The 19,155-nt window shown below is 37.7% G+C and overlaps 1 protein-coding gene across 2 annotated transcripts in view; it reads left to right on the top strand.

Annotated features, from left to right (window-relative positions):
- Window positions 1-19,155, top strand: part of LOC149548402 (uncharacterized) — a 256,377-nt gene that overhangs the window by 83,461 nt on the left and 153,761 nt on the right. For both annotated transcript variants that reach the window (XM_089792478.1, XM_089792477.1), the window contains exon 3: window positions 13,105-13,170. In XM_089792478.1, coding sequence (XP_089648604.1) covers window positions 13,105-13,170 — 66 coding nt within the window. The remainder of the gene's footprint in view (window positions 1-13,104; window positions 13,171-19,155) is intronic.

Raw genomic sequence — 19,155 nt, 5'->3', positions numbered from 1 at the left:
AGATAAAGAAAGGAGAATCGATAAATTCTTACTTACTAAGAGTTGCTGGCATTAGAGATGAACTATCAAGCATAGGAACTATCATTAGTGACACAGAATTAACACTTATGGCTATAGATGGATTGCTAGATTCATGGGAGACATTTGCACAAGGAATAAGTGCCAGAGATAAGCTTCCGGACTTTAACAGACTCAAGAGTGATTGTCTTCAAGAGGAATCCAGAAAACTAAAGAAAGGAAGAAAACCAAAAGTAGAAGATGAAGAACTTTACGTTCTTAATACAAACTTCTATAAGAGCAAGAAGAAGCATTTCAACAAGAAACAGGGAAATCAAAAGAATGGGAAACCCAAGAAAGATCTATCTAAAATAAAGTGTTTAAAATGTGAAAAATTTGAACACTATAGATCTAATTGTCTCAAAAATTCCAAACAACAAGCAAATTGTACAAATGTCATTAGAGAAGAAGATACTTATGATCCTGAGAACCGTGTTTTGTATTCCTCTCTATCAAATGAAATTTCAAGTAAAGCATGGGTAATTGATAGTGGATCTTCTACACATATAATGGGATACAAAGAAACTCTAGATTCTTTATCAGAGAAGGTTAACGGTGAAGTTACCATTGGTGATAACTCAGCACACTCCGTTGAAGGAATTGGAAATTGTACTTTGAAACTAGGATCAAGAAATGCTCTTCTTCTTTAAGGTGCACTCTATCTACCAGGAATTAAAAGAAACCTAATCTCAGTTACAACACTTGAAGATGATGGGCACAATATTGCATTCGTGGATGGCAAAGTATTAACTTGGGCTAAGAACTCCTCTATCAAGAAAGCAAAGTTAATTGGTCAAAGAAAAGGATATTTGTATGAATTGAATACAGAACCTAGTCGTTCTATTCAAGGTCTAGTCCACGAAGCTCCAAATACAAATGAAATATGGCACAGAAGATTAGGGCATCTAAATTTCAAAGTTTTATCAATTATGGAGAAGATGGTTATTGGATTACCTAAACTAAATAAAGACCACCCAAGTATTTGCAAAGGGTGTGCTCTGGGTAAGAACACTAGAAGTCCCTTTCATGATAGTACTAGGAAAACAAATAATGTACTAGAATTAATTCATTTTGATTTATGTGGACCCATGTTTGTTCCTTCTCTTGGAGGATTCTGGTATTATATCTTGTTCATAGATGACTTCTCTAGGAAAATGTGGATTTATTTTTTAAAATGCAAGGAATCAGAAGAAATCTTACAAAGGTTTAAAGAATTCAAAACATTAACTTGAAACTTTTTAGGGCATCAAATTAGAACCCTCAGAACTGATAACGGAGGAGAATATACCTCAGATTTGTTTAAAAGGTTTTGTAAAGAATCAGGGATTAAGAGGGAGTACACTGTTCCTTATAATCCAGAGTAAAATGGGGTAGCAGAAAGAAAGAATAGGACAATTAAAGAAGCTGCTAGAGCTATGATTTTTTATCAAAATCTAGAATATTATCTTTTGGCAGAAGCCTCTTGTATTGCTGTATATATTCAAAATAGAAGTCCTCACTCCTATCTTAAAGATAAAACCCTTGAAGAAGTATTTACTAAAATAAAACTCAATATAAGTCATCTTAGAATTTTTGGGTGTCTTGTATATATCCATGTTCCAAAAGAAAAGTGAACCAAGTTAGAACCCTCTAGGAGGAAAGGTATTTTTGTAGGGTATAGTGAAGCATCTAAGGCATATAGGGTTTTCATACCTGGACAAAAAAATATTGAACTTAGCAAAGATGTAATTTTTGAAGATCTTGCATTCAAAAGAGCCATAAGTTCTGATGAACCTTCTCCTTTATCTAGTTTTGAAAGAAATAGTGAATCTAGGTCCCAGAGGGAGAACTTAGAAGAAATCGAGGATGAAATTCAAACTATGAACCTTGAAGAAAATTTAAAGAAAAGACTACTTTGGGTCATTAAAATAGTTGAAGCAGCGCAAGACTTTGCTGCACCTTCCGGAACAATCAGAGAAAGCAAAAGACCTAAAAGATTCTCTGGTTATACAACAAACATGAGTGATTTATCCAAAACAGAGCCAACCAATCCTTCTGATGCTATTGGAAAGAAGCTATGACAGAAGAATACCAATCTATTATGAAAAATGATGTTTGGGAAATTGTTCCAAGACTTAAATGAAAATTTGTTGTTTCTTCCAAATGGATATTTAAAATGAAGCATGCTGTTGACGGTAGTATTGAGAAGTATAAAGCTTGATTTGTAGCCAGAAGATTTTCTCAGAAAGAAGGGATTGATTATGAAGAAACCTTTGTTCCTATTGCCAGATATACCTGTATAAGAGCAGTCTTAGCAATTGCCGCATCAAAGGGATGGAAGGTGCATCAGATGGATGTAAAAACAACATTCCTAAATGGAAAGATTTTAGAAGAAGTATAGCTGGAGCAACCGGAAGGATTTGAAACTCATGATCCTAATGCGTTTGTTTGCAGGCTCAAGAAAGCTCTCTATGGGCTTAAACAGACTCCCAGGGCCTAGTATGAAAGAATTGATAAGAATCTCACCTGCTTAGGATTCTCCAAAAATGAAGCTGATCCAAATTTATATTATAAAAGAGATAAAGATGATATGGTAAGTCTGGTACTGCATGTCGATGATTTACTAATAATAGGTGATGATCTCATAGATTAGTGTAAGAAAGATCTAACTAGAGAATTCAAAATGAAAGATTTGGGACTCCTTCATTACTTCCTAGGACTGGAAGTACGACATAATTCTAACAATATTATACTTAATCAAGGAAAGTATACATCAGACATTTTGAAGAGATTTGGAATGTGGAATTGCAAGACTATGTCTTCTCGAATGAAAACTAATCTACATAAAATTAAGGAAGCAACAACAGAATCACCTTCTATAGATTGTACTCTCTACAAATAGAGGATTGGGTCCCTTATGTACTTTGTAAGTACAAGGCCGGATATTTGCTATGCAATTAATTCCTTAAGTCAGTTTATGTGTGAACCGAAGGAGATTCACCTAGTTGCGGTTAAACACATAATTAGATAATTTTGGACTTAAATATGAGAAAGTTGCTTTAAATTTGCATGGATTCACCTACTTAGATTGGGGTGGAAGTGTTAAAGACAAAAAAAATACTTTAGGATGCTGTTTCAGTTTAGGATCAGCTATGATATCTTGGATTTGCAGGAAGCAATCTTCAGTAGCTCAGAGCCCACAGAAGCCGAATACATTGCAGCAACGATGGCCTCTTGAGAAGCAGTTTGGCCGAGGAAGTTACTTGTGGGATTATTTGGGCAAGCCATGAATCCTACGATTATTCATTGTGATAATCAAAGTTCCATCAAGCTCTCAGTGAATCCAGTTTTCCATGACAGGTCCAAGCATATTGAAATTCCTTACCATTATGTAAGAGATATGGTAGACAGGAATTCTGTAAAATTGGAATACATTTGCACTGCAGATCAGACAACAGACATACTCACCAAACCTGTATCTAGAGTGAAGATAGAACATTTCAGTAGGAGACTTGGTATGGTGGAGTTGCAATCTATTTGTACTCGTTTGATTATTAATAAAATAATTTTATTTTGTCAGGCAATTGACTGTTATGGGCTCCACCATGTGTATTCATTATTTGAAGAGGTGAGGATCTTTGAAATAATGAACACTTGTATGAAAGACATTATGAGAGATGACGATCTCTTAGATAATGTTCTAAATAGTAGATTTTACTGTAAGATCTAGATGAGTTTTAGATCATATTGTGATGTTGACATTGCTATGTTAATGGATCACAAATTGGATAAAGGAAGAATCTAAGTATTCTCCTGGTTTATCCTGTATTCCGTTAGATCTTAAAACTCAGGATCTTGTTGTGATATAGAAATACTAGTTTCTATGAAATCACACTTTGAATAAATGAAGAGATTACTCTTCAGATTTATCCTGTATAATATCACTAGTAGCAGTGATTTGTCATATCACAGGTTTAATAATATGACTTTGTATCATGTGTTCTATGATAACACATACTAAGAAGAAACAAACAGATATAGAGTATTAATTCTTGCTTATTCATCTATATTGGTGTTGCTAGATATAATATCTCTCTGTAGGATTATCAGGTTAAGAGGGAGTGTTAAGAATATTAACCAGATAACCTACAGGTCTGATAGTACAGACCGTACTTCCTCTTCTTATTATAATATATCTCTAAACTGGTAGTATATTATATATAACTCTTCCTAGGAGCTGACGACTTCTCATGAAGCAATAGTATGATGTTTAACTAAACTAACACATAGTTAGTTAGGTGTTATTATTAATTAGTTAGTGATGTTTAACTAAACTAACACACAAATAATGAACATGAACAAAAAAACTTTTTAGATTATTCGCATATGCCAGAACATTACATTATGCTTCATAAGATGATTTACAATGATCCTAGATGGGATATAAATACTACTCGCCAAACCTTCCCGAAGGGGTCTGTCGGCTACATAACAATACTAATCTACTTCCCACGGAACCTTCCCGAAGGGGTCCGTTGGCTACATGACAATTACTAACGACATCATCGCCCCCAAAAGAAAAAATTGTCTCTGGACGACAATTACAAAATACAATTACAACATATCCAGGACAAATTAACAAAACAGAATACACTAGCTGGTCTCCAAAATGTGTTGCAATTGCAGCCTCTGTGAACACAATACTGTCTCCTTAATCAAGTTGACCTTGATAGCAACCCGTGCCGCTTTCTCTACTTCCAATTGCTGGGTACCTTGAGCCAAGCGTCGCTGAACTGCTTTCAACTGGATGAACAACTCCTCCCGAGCTCTCTGTGCATCCACCAAGATAGCCTCACGTCCAACACCCACTCCAAGTGCCTCTGGTACACAGACACTCCATGCCTGTAGCAGCTCCAAGTCTTATCAACTAGTCACACTTTCCACGACTAATAACTACGACGACTGGGGGTCGAGGGGCAGCGCCCCTCGCTGCCAAGACCAAATCAGCACTCCAAAACCCACACAAAACTGCATGGAACACACCATTTTTGTGATTTTCTTTCGATTCCACACTCTTTCTGGCAACCACTGATGCTTCCCCTTCCCTTTGGCATCATCCGTTACTAATTCCGAACTGCCTTAATTTGTCGGTTTTTTTTTTTTTGAAAACCTCCTGTCACCTATCTTCTGCGTCTATCGGTGTACTGCAATCGTCCCATGGGTCACTTTCCGTTGCAAAAGGACCTTCTGAACTGTTTCACTTGTGCATCACCTTCCGCGGCAAAGGTGTCCGCGGGACACCCTGCTTGCGGGACACTTGGTGTTCGCGGCACACTTAGTGTCCACAGGTGGTGTCCGCGTGACACCCTGCCCGCGGGACACTCGGTGTCCACGGGCGATGTCCGCAAGACACCCTATTCGCAGGATACTTAGTGTCCACGGCCAGTGCCCGTAAGATACCAAGTCCGCGGGAGCACTTCCTTGGCGAAATTTTCTTTCTAGACACTTGCATGATCTTATCCGCCAGTAGAACGTAATCATACGCTTTAGTTATCCCCGTAGCTTGTCTTTTCAAAGTGCATTGAACCACAGATTGCTTCTCCTAGAGTTGGTTCAGATTATACAACCTTTCCCTCAGGCTTTCCATGTCGTGTACCATGAATTCTATCGGTTGCCATTCCTTGCCGTCAATAGTTGTATTCTTGATTTTAAAACCTTCACTCTGTATTGCTGAAGTTTTTATTGAACCTGTTCTCCTTGTTTCCTGTGCAGACCGTACAATGTGTTTTCCGTGCTGCCGACACCCTTCTAATAGATCAGTGGTTCGTCGTAACCTTTTCTTCCTGCGCAGTTGTATTGTGGGATCTTTCCTTTTTCTGGGTTCGTACTGTATGTTCTTCCCTTCAGCTTCAGCCGTAACTACCTTTCCTTCGTCCACTTCTCTGTATTCCTTTGGACATTCATTTTCCTCTTCTTTTTTACCTACGTACACCCTTAACATATTACAGCTTGGAAAGAGTTCGTAGTCTTCTATCTGCCAGTGGTAAAGAGCGTTGACAGAATCCAAATCGTCGTCTGTTGATCCTCCTTCCAATTGCAGGACTCCCTCTTGATCTGGTTCCATACGTTGCCTCCCTTCATCTTCTGCTTCAAAATTTGAGGACAAAGCTTCTTCCCCCACCATCTGGGTGTGCAAATCAATGATGAATTTTCTCCCTTTGCTTTCAAGTGATAAAGTGTTTTTCTTCCAGTCATGTTTAACCCTAGCTTGAATAAGCCATCCATGGCCCAGAATGGTGTTGTATCCTTTTCTCTTCGTGGGATCACGACAAAGTCAAGCAGGAACGGTTGTGTGCCAATCGTCACCGGTTGTGCCATCAGAACGCCAAGAGGTTTAATGCCCTCTTGGTCTGCTGTCAATAACTGGAATATAGGTGGCCACAACGGCGGTTGTCCCAGCTTCCTCCAAGTCTCCTCGGGTAAGACATTTACACCGGACCCTTTGTCGACTCTTGCTGTTTCATTTTTTCCTTGTCTTGTATTGTATATTTCTGCTAGAATTTCGTTGTCGTCGCGTAGTAGTTGTAATTCCGCCGTAAACTCCTTAAGGTCATCCCAAGTGGTTAGGTTATGGGGATCTGCATCGGCAAACCAGTCGATTGCCACACCCCGTAGGGTGGCCGGAAACTGCCGAACCCATTCGTTTGTATCGGTTATGCCATTTGCCCTCCAAATTGTCTCCCATGTCTTGCAATGTCAGATGGGGTTGGCTGCACCATTGCCATCAAACTTCGGTAGCTTTTCTTTTGGTCCTGCCATCACTACTGGATTTTGTGAATGGGTGTTGCTCGGTCCTGCAACACTAGCGCTGTTCGCTCCCACACCTTGGCTCTGCACTTCCACACCGGCGGTCTGCACTTACACACTAGCGGTCTGCTCTCCCACATTGGCGATCTCAACGGCTGCGAAGCTTGGTGAAGAAGGATGTTTTGAAGTTGTCCTGTGCAGAAGTGTATCTCGGACGAAGAGTTCACTCCATACTCGTGCTCCCTCGGCACTCCGAGCTGTGCGAGTCGATGCTCTTCTGTCTGGATTCTCTTTCCTTGGCGAACACAAATTCAAAAACTCCTCTTGTGCTTCTTCCACCAATTCCACCTGCTGCCGAGTTTCTTCCAACAATTCTTTCGTGCTCCGGTTTCCTTCGGCAATCTTCAGGAATCTCCTTCGGCGTTCGGCTTGCTGTGCCAGAATTAAATTTTCTTGCGCAGTACGGATTCCATCTTTTCCCTTGACCTTATTTTGATCCTTGTTTAGCTGATTTGGCATTAATCTTCATTCCTCCCACCTTCCAGGTTCATTGGGCAACGGTGCCAAATGTTTACCGCATAGGTTAATTAAGAAATGCACACAGATAATGAACATGAACAAAAAAACTCCTTAGATTATTCGCATATGCCAGAACATTACATTATGCTTTATAAGATGATTTACAATGATCCCAGATGGGATATAAATACTACCCGCCAAACCTTCCCGAAGGGGTCTGTCGGCTACATAAGAATACTAATCTACTTCCTGTGGAACCTTCCTGAATGGGTTCGTCGGCTACATGACAATTACTGACGACATACTTTGTTTGGAAGTATCATGAGGGGCTGCATAATTGTCAGCTTGCTCCTTAATGTTTCTAGCCCATAACATCTTTTCTTATTGGCTGGAGTAGAAGTGGGACCTGCTGCAGTATCTAAAGAACCAATTGGATTAATTGGATCAACAATATCATCCGAATCTGCATTCTCCCTCGTAATCTCTGAAGGTGGATCCATACAGGTCATGACTAAATCTTGAGGATGGACAAAATTTTCTTCATCATTACCAATATTAGATTCATTGGATAACTTGCAAGATGCATCTTCATCAAATGTAACATCCCTATTGATTTCATTTTGTTTTTGAACTGGAATATAAATCTTGTATGCTTTTGAAGATTCACTATAACCAACAAAGATGCGTTTCTTTCCTGAAGGTTCTAATTTAGTTCTTTTCTGTTTTGGAATGTGAATATAAATATGGAATTTGAAGTAACTAATATCTGGTTTTATACCTGAAAAAGCTTCTTCTGAATGTGAACTGCTCTCCTGCAAGCTGCAATCCATAGAAATGTTCAAAGGCTTTGATCATGAATCATTGCGTTTTCTGCCTCAGGAATTGTCCAGTTCTTTCTTTCAGCCACATCGTCTTGTTGAGGATTATAGGGAACATGTCACTTCTTAATCCCATCTTTAACACAATAGTTGTGAAAAATATCAGATGCATACTTTCCTCCATTATCAGATCTTAGGATCTTAATCCTTTTGATAGACAAGTTTTCAACTAATACTTTGATTTCTTTAAAATGGGATGACACCTCATCATATTCCTTGGACTTAAGAAAATAGATCGAATATTTATTGGGAAAAATCATCAATGAATGTAATATAATACCAAAAACCACTAAGAGATGCAACAGACATGGGACCACATAAATCTGAATGAATTAATTCTAGAATATCTTTAGCTCTAGATTCGCTATTATGGAAAGCGCTCTTAATATTCTTACTTAGAGTTCATCCATTGCAAACTCCTTCATGGTTCTGATTGAGCTTTAGAAGTCCAATTACAACCTTCTCCATAGTGGCTAATGTTCTGAATTTTAAATGCCCAAACCTCTTGTGCTATAGATCATTACAATTTGAAGTATTACTAAAGGTCCAATTAAAGCCTTCTCCATAGTGGCTAACGCTTTAAATGCCCAAACCTCTTGTGCCATAGATCATCAGAATTTGAAGTATCACGAGAAAGTGCATGGAACAGACGAGCTGAAAGTTTATAGAGACTATCATGACGAACCCTGATTTCACGAGTTGACAGAAATAGTGGCTAACATTATGAAATTTAAATGTCCAGAGTCCTAACCTCTCATCCCATTGATCATTAGAATTTGAAGTATCACAAGACAGTGCATGAAACAGACAAGCTGAAAGCTTGTAGAGACTATCACAATGAACCCCAATTTCATGAGTTGATTGAAAATTAGAATTCTTTACCATCAGCAAAGACAACATCATAGCCTATATCTTCTAAGGCTGATATAGAAACCAGATTTATTTTTATGCTTGGAACAAATAATACATTGCTTAGGTGAAGAGGAATATCAGAATGTAGTTTGAAAGATGTAGAACCAACACCTTTCACTGAGTAGCTAGCTTCATTACCAATTATTACTTGTAAATGTGAATCCCTTTCTTTCAAATTGTGATAGTGGTATCAGGATTTAATTGTGATATTGTGAATCCCTTTCTTTCAAGTTAAATAGATGTTCTTTGAGCATAGTAATGTGACGAGATGCACCATTATCAATCAACCATGTATAACTGTTTGTGGGAATATTGCTTGAAAGTGTAGATATGAATAAGCAACCTTAAGAATAATTCCTATACTCTCTTTGAGGAGAGGAATTCTCAACCTTAACGGCAGCAACACGAGGCATTAGGCTTATGGTGCAATCTCTTGCAAAATGACCAAATTTATTACACCTGAAGCACTGAACTTGAGAGAGGTCTCTCTTCTTTTTCTTGAAGCTAGGGCATGTCACAAAACTCTTGTCTCTGAACCTCTTAAAGTTCTGTTTCTTCCCTTTTGACATATGAGCTGCAAGAATGTGTTATTTCTTTGATCATTTCCTCTGGCTTCTAATCTGCTCTCATTTTGAAAGCAATCTATCCTTAGTCTATCAAATTTTGGAAGTTCATCTCTTCTACTAACATCCTGATTGAAGGATTCCCAAGATGGGGAAGTCCATTCATGGCAAGCATAACTAAATCTTTAGCTGAAAAGTTTCACCAATTGCACTAAGCTGGTCCCTCAGTTGTGTACTTTTTATAAAGTATGAAACTACAAGTTCACTCATGCTATCTTTATATGCAACAATTGTCACCTCCATGCAAGAACTCTATTGGTAATGTTAAACTCATACAAGTCCTTGAGAGTCTTGAACATCTCCTTGGCTGATTCCAATTTTGAGATGACATGAACCAAATGATCCTTACTGAATCAATCATGATTTATCTAGGCAATATCTTGTTCTTCTTCCACTGAATCAGCATCACCAGATGGATCTGCAACATCAGAATTGATATAATCTTAGTTACCGGATTTGTGCATCGGACCCTGGATCTGGATTCGGGTCCGGATCCACACGTGGATCCGTGAGGATCCAGGCAAGGTCCGCGATCCTGCCTGTGGATCCGTGGCCCAAGGATCCTGACAGATCCACAGGCAGAATCAAGGATCCTTCCCGAATCCTCAAGAATCCAAGCACTAATCCTAAGGATCCAAGCACGAATCCATGGCAATACAAGGCTCAAAAACATAAAATCATGAATGTGAATGTTCTGATTTTCTTTATAATCATGAAAATAGATGAATTATCAAGTATACTAGATTCATAGATGCATACTAGAATCATAGATTCATACTATGAAATGATTTCTCTTAATTTTTATTATATATAAATATATATAAATATATAAATACACACACACACACACACACACACGAATCCTCCACGGATCATTATTGGAAAAAAAAAAATCATGAATCCACGGATCCGAGTCGTGTACCCGAATCGGATTTGTTTCACGAGTCGGCAACTAAGGATATAATCCAAGAATTAAGAACAACCAAAACCTTGGGCCTCCATGAAGCAAAATTTGAAGACCCACCTACCCTATCTTTAACTTTCAAACCATTCACCATTTTCATACATGGATAAAGAATGAATAAAGAACAGAAGTGCAGAATAATTCTGGTTGTAGATCGAGTTCTTTTAAACCTGGCTCTGATGCCATGTTAAGTTTACAACCAAAAGAAAATAGTAATGCAAAGACTTATGTTCAAATAAATAACACAACCAGAAAATACCAAAACGTATTCTGGGAAAAACCCTCCTCAATGAGGGAATTGATCTTTTAATTATGAACTTCAAAACAAAATTACAATGTCTGTCTCTGAAAAAACTCAAAGTTCCATGATAAAAAATTGATCAAAGTTTATAACTGTAAATACAATGCAGAGAAAATATGACATTAATGAGCAGAGCTTATTACAAGATAATGATTAATGCTGTTGCATACATACAAACAAAAACTGAAACTTTCAGACAATAACCAAGATCATCAGAACATTCAGAACTAACACAAAAACATTCAGATAACAATCAATGATCACCAGAAGGCTCAAAACTATCACAAGAAACTCTCTGACAACAATCAATGATCACCAGAACAGGTTCACGATGATTGAACTCTTGCACGCCTCAGCAGATTGCCGTTCAGAATTGTTTTGATAATAAGCATCAAGACGGAGGTTGACACATGACCTTTCATAGAGCTCGCAGTTTATAAGAATGGTCTTACCATTTCATATAAATTGATGTCTCATTATATATGAACGATCGATTAAAATAAGCATTAAGAGAACTGACTATAGAATATCTTGAAGGAGAATAATGTTAGACGGAAACGCCACAGTATTAAATAAAAGTAACAAGAATCCCACATAAGCTCCGAATAAGGAAGCAAACTCAGCAAATATGTGAAACACACTCACAACAGAATGACGTCGAATGACCCTTAGTCACAGTTTGAGCAACCTTGAAATGGAAATGAGCATGATAAAGTCGAATGGCAACAGGACCATTGAGAGGAGAAATAAGAAAACATGAAATAGGTAGACATGCTATTCTGATCTTCAGATACAACACTGTAGATAAGGAGAGAACCTCACATGATAATAAACTCTTCAAATACTGACAGGAGAAACAAAATAGAGCTAATGACCAGCAGATACAAGAGGAACCAAAAATTGCAGAACTGATAAATAATAAGATCTGTCTCGCATCTACACCAGATTTCAACAATTTGTCTGCAAGCATGCTGCACAAATATTTTTGTTTCCTTTGTGTGAGGTTATCCTTCTCCCATTCTTATAGTCCTCCAAAATAGTTGTTACAAATTCAAATGACTTTAACTTTGGAGCCAAATCATGCAAATCTTGGCAGTAACAACCAATGAATGTGCTTGTAAAGGGTTGGACTCATGAATCTGGTATTATTAAGCTCTCTAACCTTGGAGACTGTAACATCAGTATGCCTTTTATTATTCCAAAAACACTTATTTAACCAATTCAAGCCAGAAACTTTTAAGCATATTGAAATTTTAGTATTTGAGTGTTGTTAGTTTGATTTGGAATTTTGTATGGCTCTGCATAATGTGTTCTGCCATCACCCTAAATCACATTTGAGGACTGAAATTTATCTGCATCAAACAATAAAATACAATACAATGTTATTCTGGAATCTTGTTTTTATTAAGGAAAATTTCAATTGATAACGATGCCCTTTTATTAAGTTTCGAATTATTTCTGTCATTTTCTTATGTAATTTGTGCGTTATTATTCCCTTATGATTGTGAAGTTTGGAGTGACATTTCTTAATCCAATGTTTTCTTTGATAAATTTTAAGATGTTAATGTTGTGTTACCAGGTTTTGGAATGTAAATATGGCAATTGGCTTCAGCCAGCAATACTGTCATAGTTTGTTCTTAATTGACAGTAAGATTTCAATTTTAAATGTCAGTTCATGCAGACTAATAAAAAATGGAATACAGATGTAAGCACAATGATGAAGTATGCTATATTTTTATGGCAGTGCGAGTTCATGCATGTTTCATTTTTATGGGAATGTAGACTTTAGTATGTTTTGTGTTTATGGTGCAGAGTTGTGTATGTTTTGGTTTAATGGTAAGTTCAAGCTTGGTGATGAATTGATTTGGAATATAGTTTTTTTCAACTGAAGGCATAATCAGAAGCTATGCAATTTTTTAATTTTCATCCTATTTGATATTTTTTTCTGTTAATTGCTAATATGAATCGTGTGATGCATTTACTTATGATGGGAAACCTGAAATGATATTTATTATTCATTGATTTTGCTCTGTTAACAATTGTATGATATTGTTTCTTTATCAGGTTTTTGAAAGGAAAGAGGACACTCGACTTCAGCCAGCAATAATGGTACTTATGCTATCTGTCAAGGTACATATGTAATATCTCTTGCCAAATAGATTATTAGGTCGGAATCCCTTATAATGCTTCTTTATTTAGAACTTGCAAATCAATAGAACCAATGCAAAGTACTTTATAGACATGAATGCCAAAACACACGAAACTTCAGAAAAGCTTCATGAAACTGATATATAATGAATATTACAGATTAACATCTTGAAAATACATTAATCTTTCTGTCATTAACTGCCGCAAACAGAAAATTTGATCTGCTACAACAAACCCACAAATTGGGTGAACATGGAGTCTGGAAAACAGCCCAAAAATGCCACCAAACTATCTGAGATTGAACCAAGCTTACACAGTTTGATCTCACTGCCTAAAACATTGCATGCATGGCTTTTTCACAATCTTGCATACACCAGCAAGCTTCTGCAATCAATACTTCTCACAAAAATATCAAAGTGGAATAGCAACAGCTGGGAAGCAACAGGCTTTATAACACCTGAATCTGCTACTTTCAGTGCAATGTTAATACTTGTGTGAATTTACTCTTTAACAATCCTTGTTTTGCCAACCTTAGATCACCCAGAAAACCTTGTCCATCCCATCCAAAGTTTCCTCCATTGGTTTTCAGTCACTGAAAAAACAACGCGAAGCTATGTTGTAACAACCATAGTTCAACTTATCGTTATCGGCAACTTATAGCCGAGGGCAAAAAAAAGATATCGGCAATATTGGAGATAAGTCGGGAACTTCCTGGGAAAATATCGAGAACTTAAAAAATTGCTTAAATTTAATTGGAGATGTTTTTTTTTTTTGAAAAATTAAATAAGGCCATGAATCTAATGAGTAAACAAACCAAACAAGCTGATCTAGGTATATATAAAAGCAAATAGGATAGAAATCGCATCCTCATGTGAAATGCTTCATAGCTCATAGCCATGGTCTGATAGTCTGAACTTTAAAACAAACTTAAAATAGCAAATTATCTTTGTAAAACTATAAGCAAATACAAGTGTCAAGTTCAATTTTAAAATAGGCCACATCTTCCTCTTACCCTTCCCAGCAGCTCTAGTAAAAAGTACTGGAGCGGGAGGGAGTCTAGCCCTAGAAGACTGCTGTGGCTGTGGCGAGACCTCCATCCTGGATGTAGATGGTGTTGACACTGAGAATGCCTCCTCCTCATCTATATCCTCCTCACTCTTAGTGCCCTCATCCTCCTCAATGTCCTCATCAATGTCATCCAATCCCAATACGAATCCACCCTCTTCCATAGCCTACCTCTTCAAAACACAAATCTCATCGTCTGTGAACAATGGAGGCTGCTCTTGTGATGTCCAATCACAATAGGGGTCTATGTCATCCAAATCAAGTGGACCGGATGCTTCTAACTCTACGTTTCTTATGTGCAACATAAGGTTATAATACAATAGACAAGGTCATTGAGGCACCTCTATGCTAACTTGTTCCTCTTTATTGTGTGAATGGCCTCGAATAAGCTCCAATTACGCTTACAACTAAACGAGCTTGATGCAGGAGCATCTTGGGTGTAAGAGCAATCTTGCATCAACAAAAAATATTTCATTTCAGTTGTTTGAATAAGGGTTGTCTCAGTGCAAAGTTGTTTCTGGAGGCTTGCTACTTAGGTAGTCAGTCATACGAGCTCAATATGTCCTAATTTCAAAGATGGATGTTCATCTTGGATATATCATTCTACCAGTTCAGGCTCAATGCTATATCATGAATATTTATGGATTTATTGCAGATTTTTGGTGTGGAATTTTGGTATAAAAACTTCAGGCTCATTGTTGAAGGCCTAAACATGCTTGGACGAGGGCCTGGAAAACTCAAAAAATTGGCAATTGCATGGAATTTGAGCTTGTACATCAGAAGCTGAGGATTTCGAAAAATGGTTATAATAGCCAATTAGAGCAACGGTTCAAAAGTTATGGCCTTCCAAAGTTGGGACGACCAAAAATTCCAAAATAAATGTCAAAGGTGTATTTGGCCGACTTTATATGTATTGTTAGGGTCCGTTGGTCCTAGGTATTAAGTTTGATTGTCTAGAGCCTTCTCGGGCAGCATAAAATTGCCTATTTAAGAAATGGCCTTACATTGCTTATGACAACTTTTGGTGATAGTTCGCAGCTTTGTCTTGCAAATTACTATAATAAAGGTGGCGATGTGGGTTAGCATATTGTAATTCTGAATTCTGTAATTCTTTATTTGTGGCGATAATAAGAAGCCCATATTTTGTTTTTGCAAATTGCTATTATTTCTTTGTTTCTGTTATGTGTTCAAGTTATTAAGGGGAGCTCCCTTCATCAAGTGGTATTAGAGCAGGAGTTCCCAAGTTTGTTAACAGATCGCTGATTGTGAGGTAGTTTGCACTAGGGTTTCAGTGGAAGCGTGAAGATGCCTCCATGAAGAGAGCGTGGTGGAAGAGTCGTAGGTGTTACACCTGAGAGTTTTAGAGCCCTCCAAAGACAAATGCAAGCATTGGAAGAACAAATGTTGAGAGGAATAAATCTTGCTGTAAGAGATGAAAGCAAGGATGAAGGCAAAGAAGAAGAAAATGCTGAAGTAGAGGTGGTTTTAAACCTAGAAGAAGAAAGACTTTTCAAGGCCATGTCCAAGATTGGAAGAAAACCTAAGGTTGAGGTTCCCATGTTTTCGAGAAATCTTAACCTACAGGAGTTGATCTATTGGATCAATGAATTGGAGGAATATTTTGAGTATTAGGATATTGAGGATCTTGATAGGGTGAAGTTTGCGAAGGCAAAGCTGAAGGGACATGCGAAGATTTGGTGGCAAGAGATTCAATTGGAGCGAAATAGAAGAGGGAAGGACAAAATCACTAGATGGGATCGCATGATAGCTAAACTGAAGCAACAATTCATCCCAGTGGATTATGAGCTTGATTTGCTTAAGAAAATGTAAGGGTTGAAGCAAGCGGGAAGATCTGTTTAAGAGTATACCGAGGACTTCTATTGAGTTCTCATCAGAGCCGGCCATGTGGAAGCTGATAAGGATAAAGTCGCCCATTATCTTAATGGGTTGAGGCCAAGTATTCAGGAGGAGTTGAGTCTAGTTCGAATGACTAGTATTGAAGAGGCATACCAATTTTCCCTACCAATTTTCCCTAAGAGTTGAGGAAAAGATAAACTAGATGTTTGTTAACAAGAATAGTGGAAGAGGTTGCGGTGGAACATCTGGTAGACGGTCTTATGGAGGCCAAAATGATGATCAAAAGAACAAGGATGAGTCAAAGAGTTGCAGTCAGAACCAGAGGGGAAACAATTCCAACCGTTTCCATGATCAAAATAATAGAGATCAGAGAGGAGGAGGAAGAGGACAAGGATCTGGAAGAGGAGGCTTCCGTGGGAAATGTTTTCACTGTGGAGAAGGGCATAGAGCATTTTTGTGTTCCTAATGCCAAGGAAGGACAGATCGGAGAATTGAAGGCCAGGCCAAAGTTGTGCATGTTGATGAAGATGCTTGATCATCACATTTTGAAGATGCTGAAAGAGAAGTCCTAGTTAATAGGAGAGTCTTGTTGAGTGGTGAGAATGAACTTGATTAAAGGAGGAGTTTGTTTCACATCAGGTGCAAATGTGAAGATAGGTGTTGTGATGTGATCATTGATGGTGGAAGCACTGACAATTTGGTGTCAGAAAAGATGGTCACAAAGTTGAAGCTGAAGTAGTATAAACACCCGCGTCCATACTGTATTGCTTGGGTGCAAGATGACCACAAAAGGTCATGGTTAGTGAGCAATGCTTAGTGAAGTTCAAGATTGGAAGCTACCAGGATAAGGTGTTGTGTGATATCATACCTATGGAAATATGTCACATGTTGCTGGGTAGGCCTTGGCAGTTTGACAGGCATGTTGTACATGATGGGCGTGCAAATCCCTATACTTTGAGAAAGGATGGAGTGAAACATAAGTTGAAGCTGTTGAAGGAGAAACAAAGAAAAGGTATTTAGTGCTGTCAGAATATGTTTTGCTGATGGAAAGGAGTTTCTTCAAGGAATGAAGCATGAGCATATGTGTTTTGCTGTAATCCCAAAAGATGGTAAAGAAGTAGAGGAGGTACCTGCAGAAGTAGATTTATTGGGAGAGTTTCTTGACATTATGTCAGATAATGTACCTGGTGGATTACCCCCAGTGAGGAATATCACTCAACAAATGGATTTGCTTCTAGGAGCTAGTTTTCCAAACAAGGAAACACACAGAATGACACCAACAGAAAGTGAAGAGATGAACAGACAAGTGCATGAGTTGTTGCAAGAGGTGTTGATTTGAGAGAGTTTGAGTGCATGTGCTGTAGCAGCAATATTAGCACCAAAGAAGAATGGAGAATGAAGGATGTGTACAGATTCTCGAGCTATCTATCAATAAGATAACAATCAAGTACATGTTAACATTGCCACTGATAAGTGATATTATGGACTGCTTGAGTGGAGTTGTGTATTTCACAAAGATAGATCTAAAGAGTGGGTACCATCAGATTTGCATCAGTGAAGGAGATGAGTGGAAAATTGCCTTTAAGACAAAGGAAGGGTTGCACGAGTGGTTAGTCATGCCTAACCAATGCACCAAGCACTTTCATGAGGCTCATGAATAAGGTATTGAAGGAGTTTCTGGGTAAGTTTGTCATTGTTTACCTAGATGATATTTTGATCTTTAGTAAGATGTTGGAGGAGGATTTGATGCATATTCAAAAGGTGTTTGATAATTTGAGGGAAGAAACGTTGCTAATAAACTTGAAGTGTAGTTTTGTGAAGGATGAGTTGGTGTACTTGGGATTTGTAGTTTTAGCAAAAGGTCTCAAAATGGACCCGTAGAAACTGAAGCTATCCTTGAATGACCTACTCCAAAGAGTGCTATAGAGGTAAGATCTTTTCATGGACTGGCCAGTTTTTATAGAAAGTTCATAAGAGATTTTAGTAGTATTTGTGGACCTTTGCCTGAAACAATGAGAGGGGATAGGAAAAACTTTAAGTGGACTGTAGGAGGCAATGAAAGTTTTAATCTGTAGAAACAAAAAGTTATAGAGCAGCTTGTTTTAGCACTTCCAAATTTTAACAAGCTGTTTCAAGTCAACTGTGATGCTAGTCGTACTACAATAGGAGCTGTTTTGAGTCAAGAAGGTAGACCTGTTGCTTGTTTTAGTGAGAAGTTGAATGATGCCAAAGAAAATATTTTACTTATGATGAGGAATTCTATGCTATAGTTCACGCATTGAAGAAGTGGAGACACTATGTTCTTCCTAAGGAGTTTGTTTTGTATATTGATCATCAAGCTTTGCAATATTTGAATAGTCAAGGACAATTGAAACAAAGGCATTTGAAGTGGGTTGAGTTTGTTGATGTATTATAGCTTTAGTCGGATAAAATATAAGATGTAATTATAAGACCAATTCTTCGATTATATATATTTATATAATATCTTATCCATAAATATTCTCTAATGTATATAGGCATCTATTAACATATAATATTCTTTACCTTCTATTAGTCGATGTGCCGATATAATTTCAACTTCTATTAGTTGATGTGCGTTCACATTTATGTTCTATCAGATCGAGTGACGTATGTACTTCCCACGTCATTGCTTGCCTTGGGGTGTCTCCATTGGGCTTAGTCTCTTGACTTATGCTTAAACTGCATATGATTGCTTCGTGTCATCTGAAGGGTCATACTGTATCCTCCAATCGTTATAATAGAGTTGACTTGCATAATCATGATTAATATCGAACCCTTGCTGAATATTGGTACGTCGGTTGAGTGTCGGGTCATGACCCTCTACTTTGGGTCATTTATTTTGCATCGGTCACCAGCTTTGTAGAGACAATATATTAACATTTAAGTAGCTTGATTACATCAGACATTAGAGCCACCATCGAATAAAGAGATACACACCGAACCAATTTTCATATAAGTAATTCTATATTAAGGTGGCGGCAAATTGGAGACATTGATCATTTCAAAGTTTATTGATATAATATT

This window comes from Cupressus sempervirens, chromosome 7 (genome assembly GCF_028749045.1).
Source record: "Cupressus sempervirens isolate cs-2001-9-10 chromosome 7, ASM2874904v1, whole genome shotgun sequence".
In the NCBI taxonomy this organism is placed as follows: Eukaryota; Viridiplantae; Streptophyta; class Pinopsida; order Cupressales; family Cupressaceae; genus Cupressus; species Cupressus sempervirens.
Note: the sequence above shows the minus strand (reverse complement) of the source record. Positions and strands in the feature narration are given on the sequence as shown.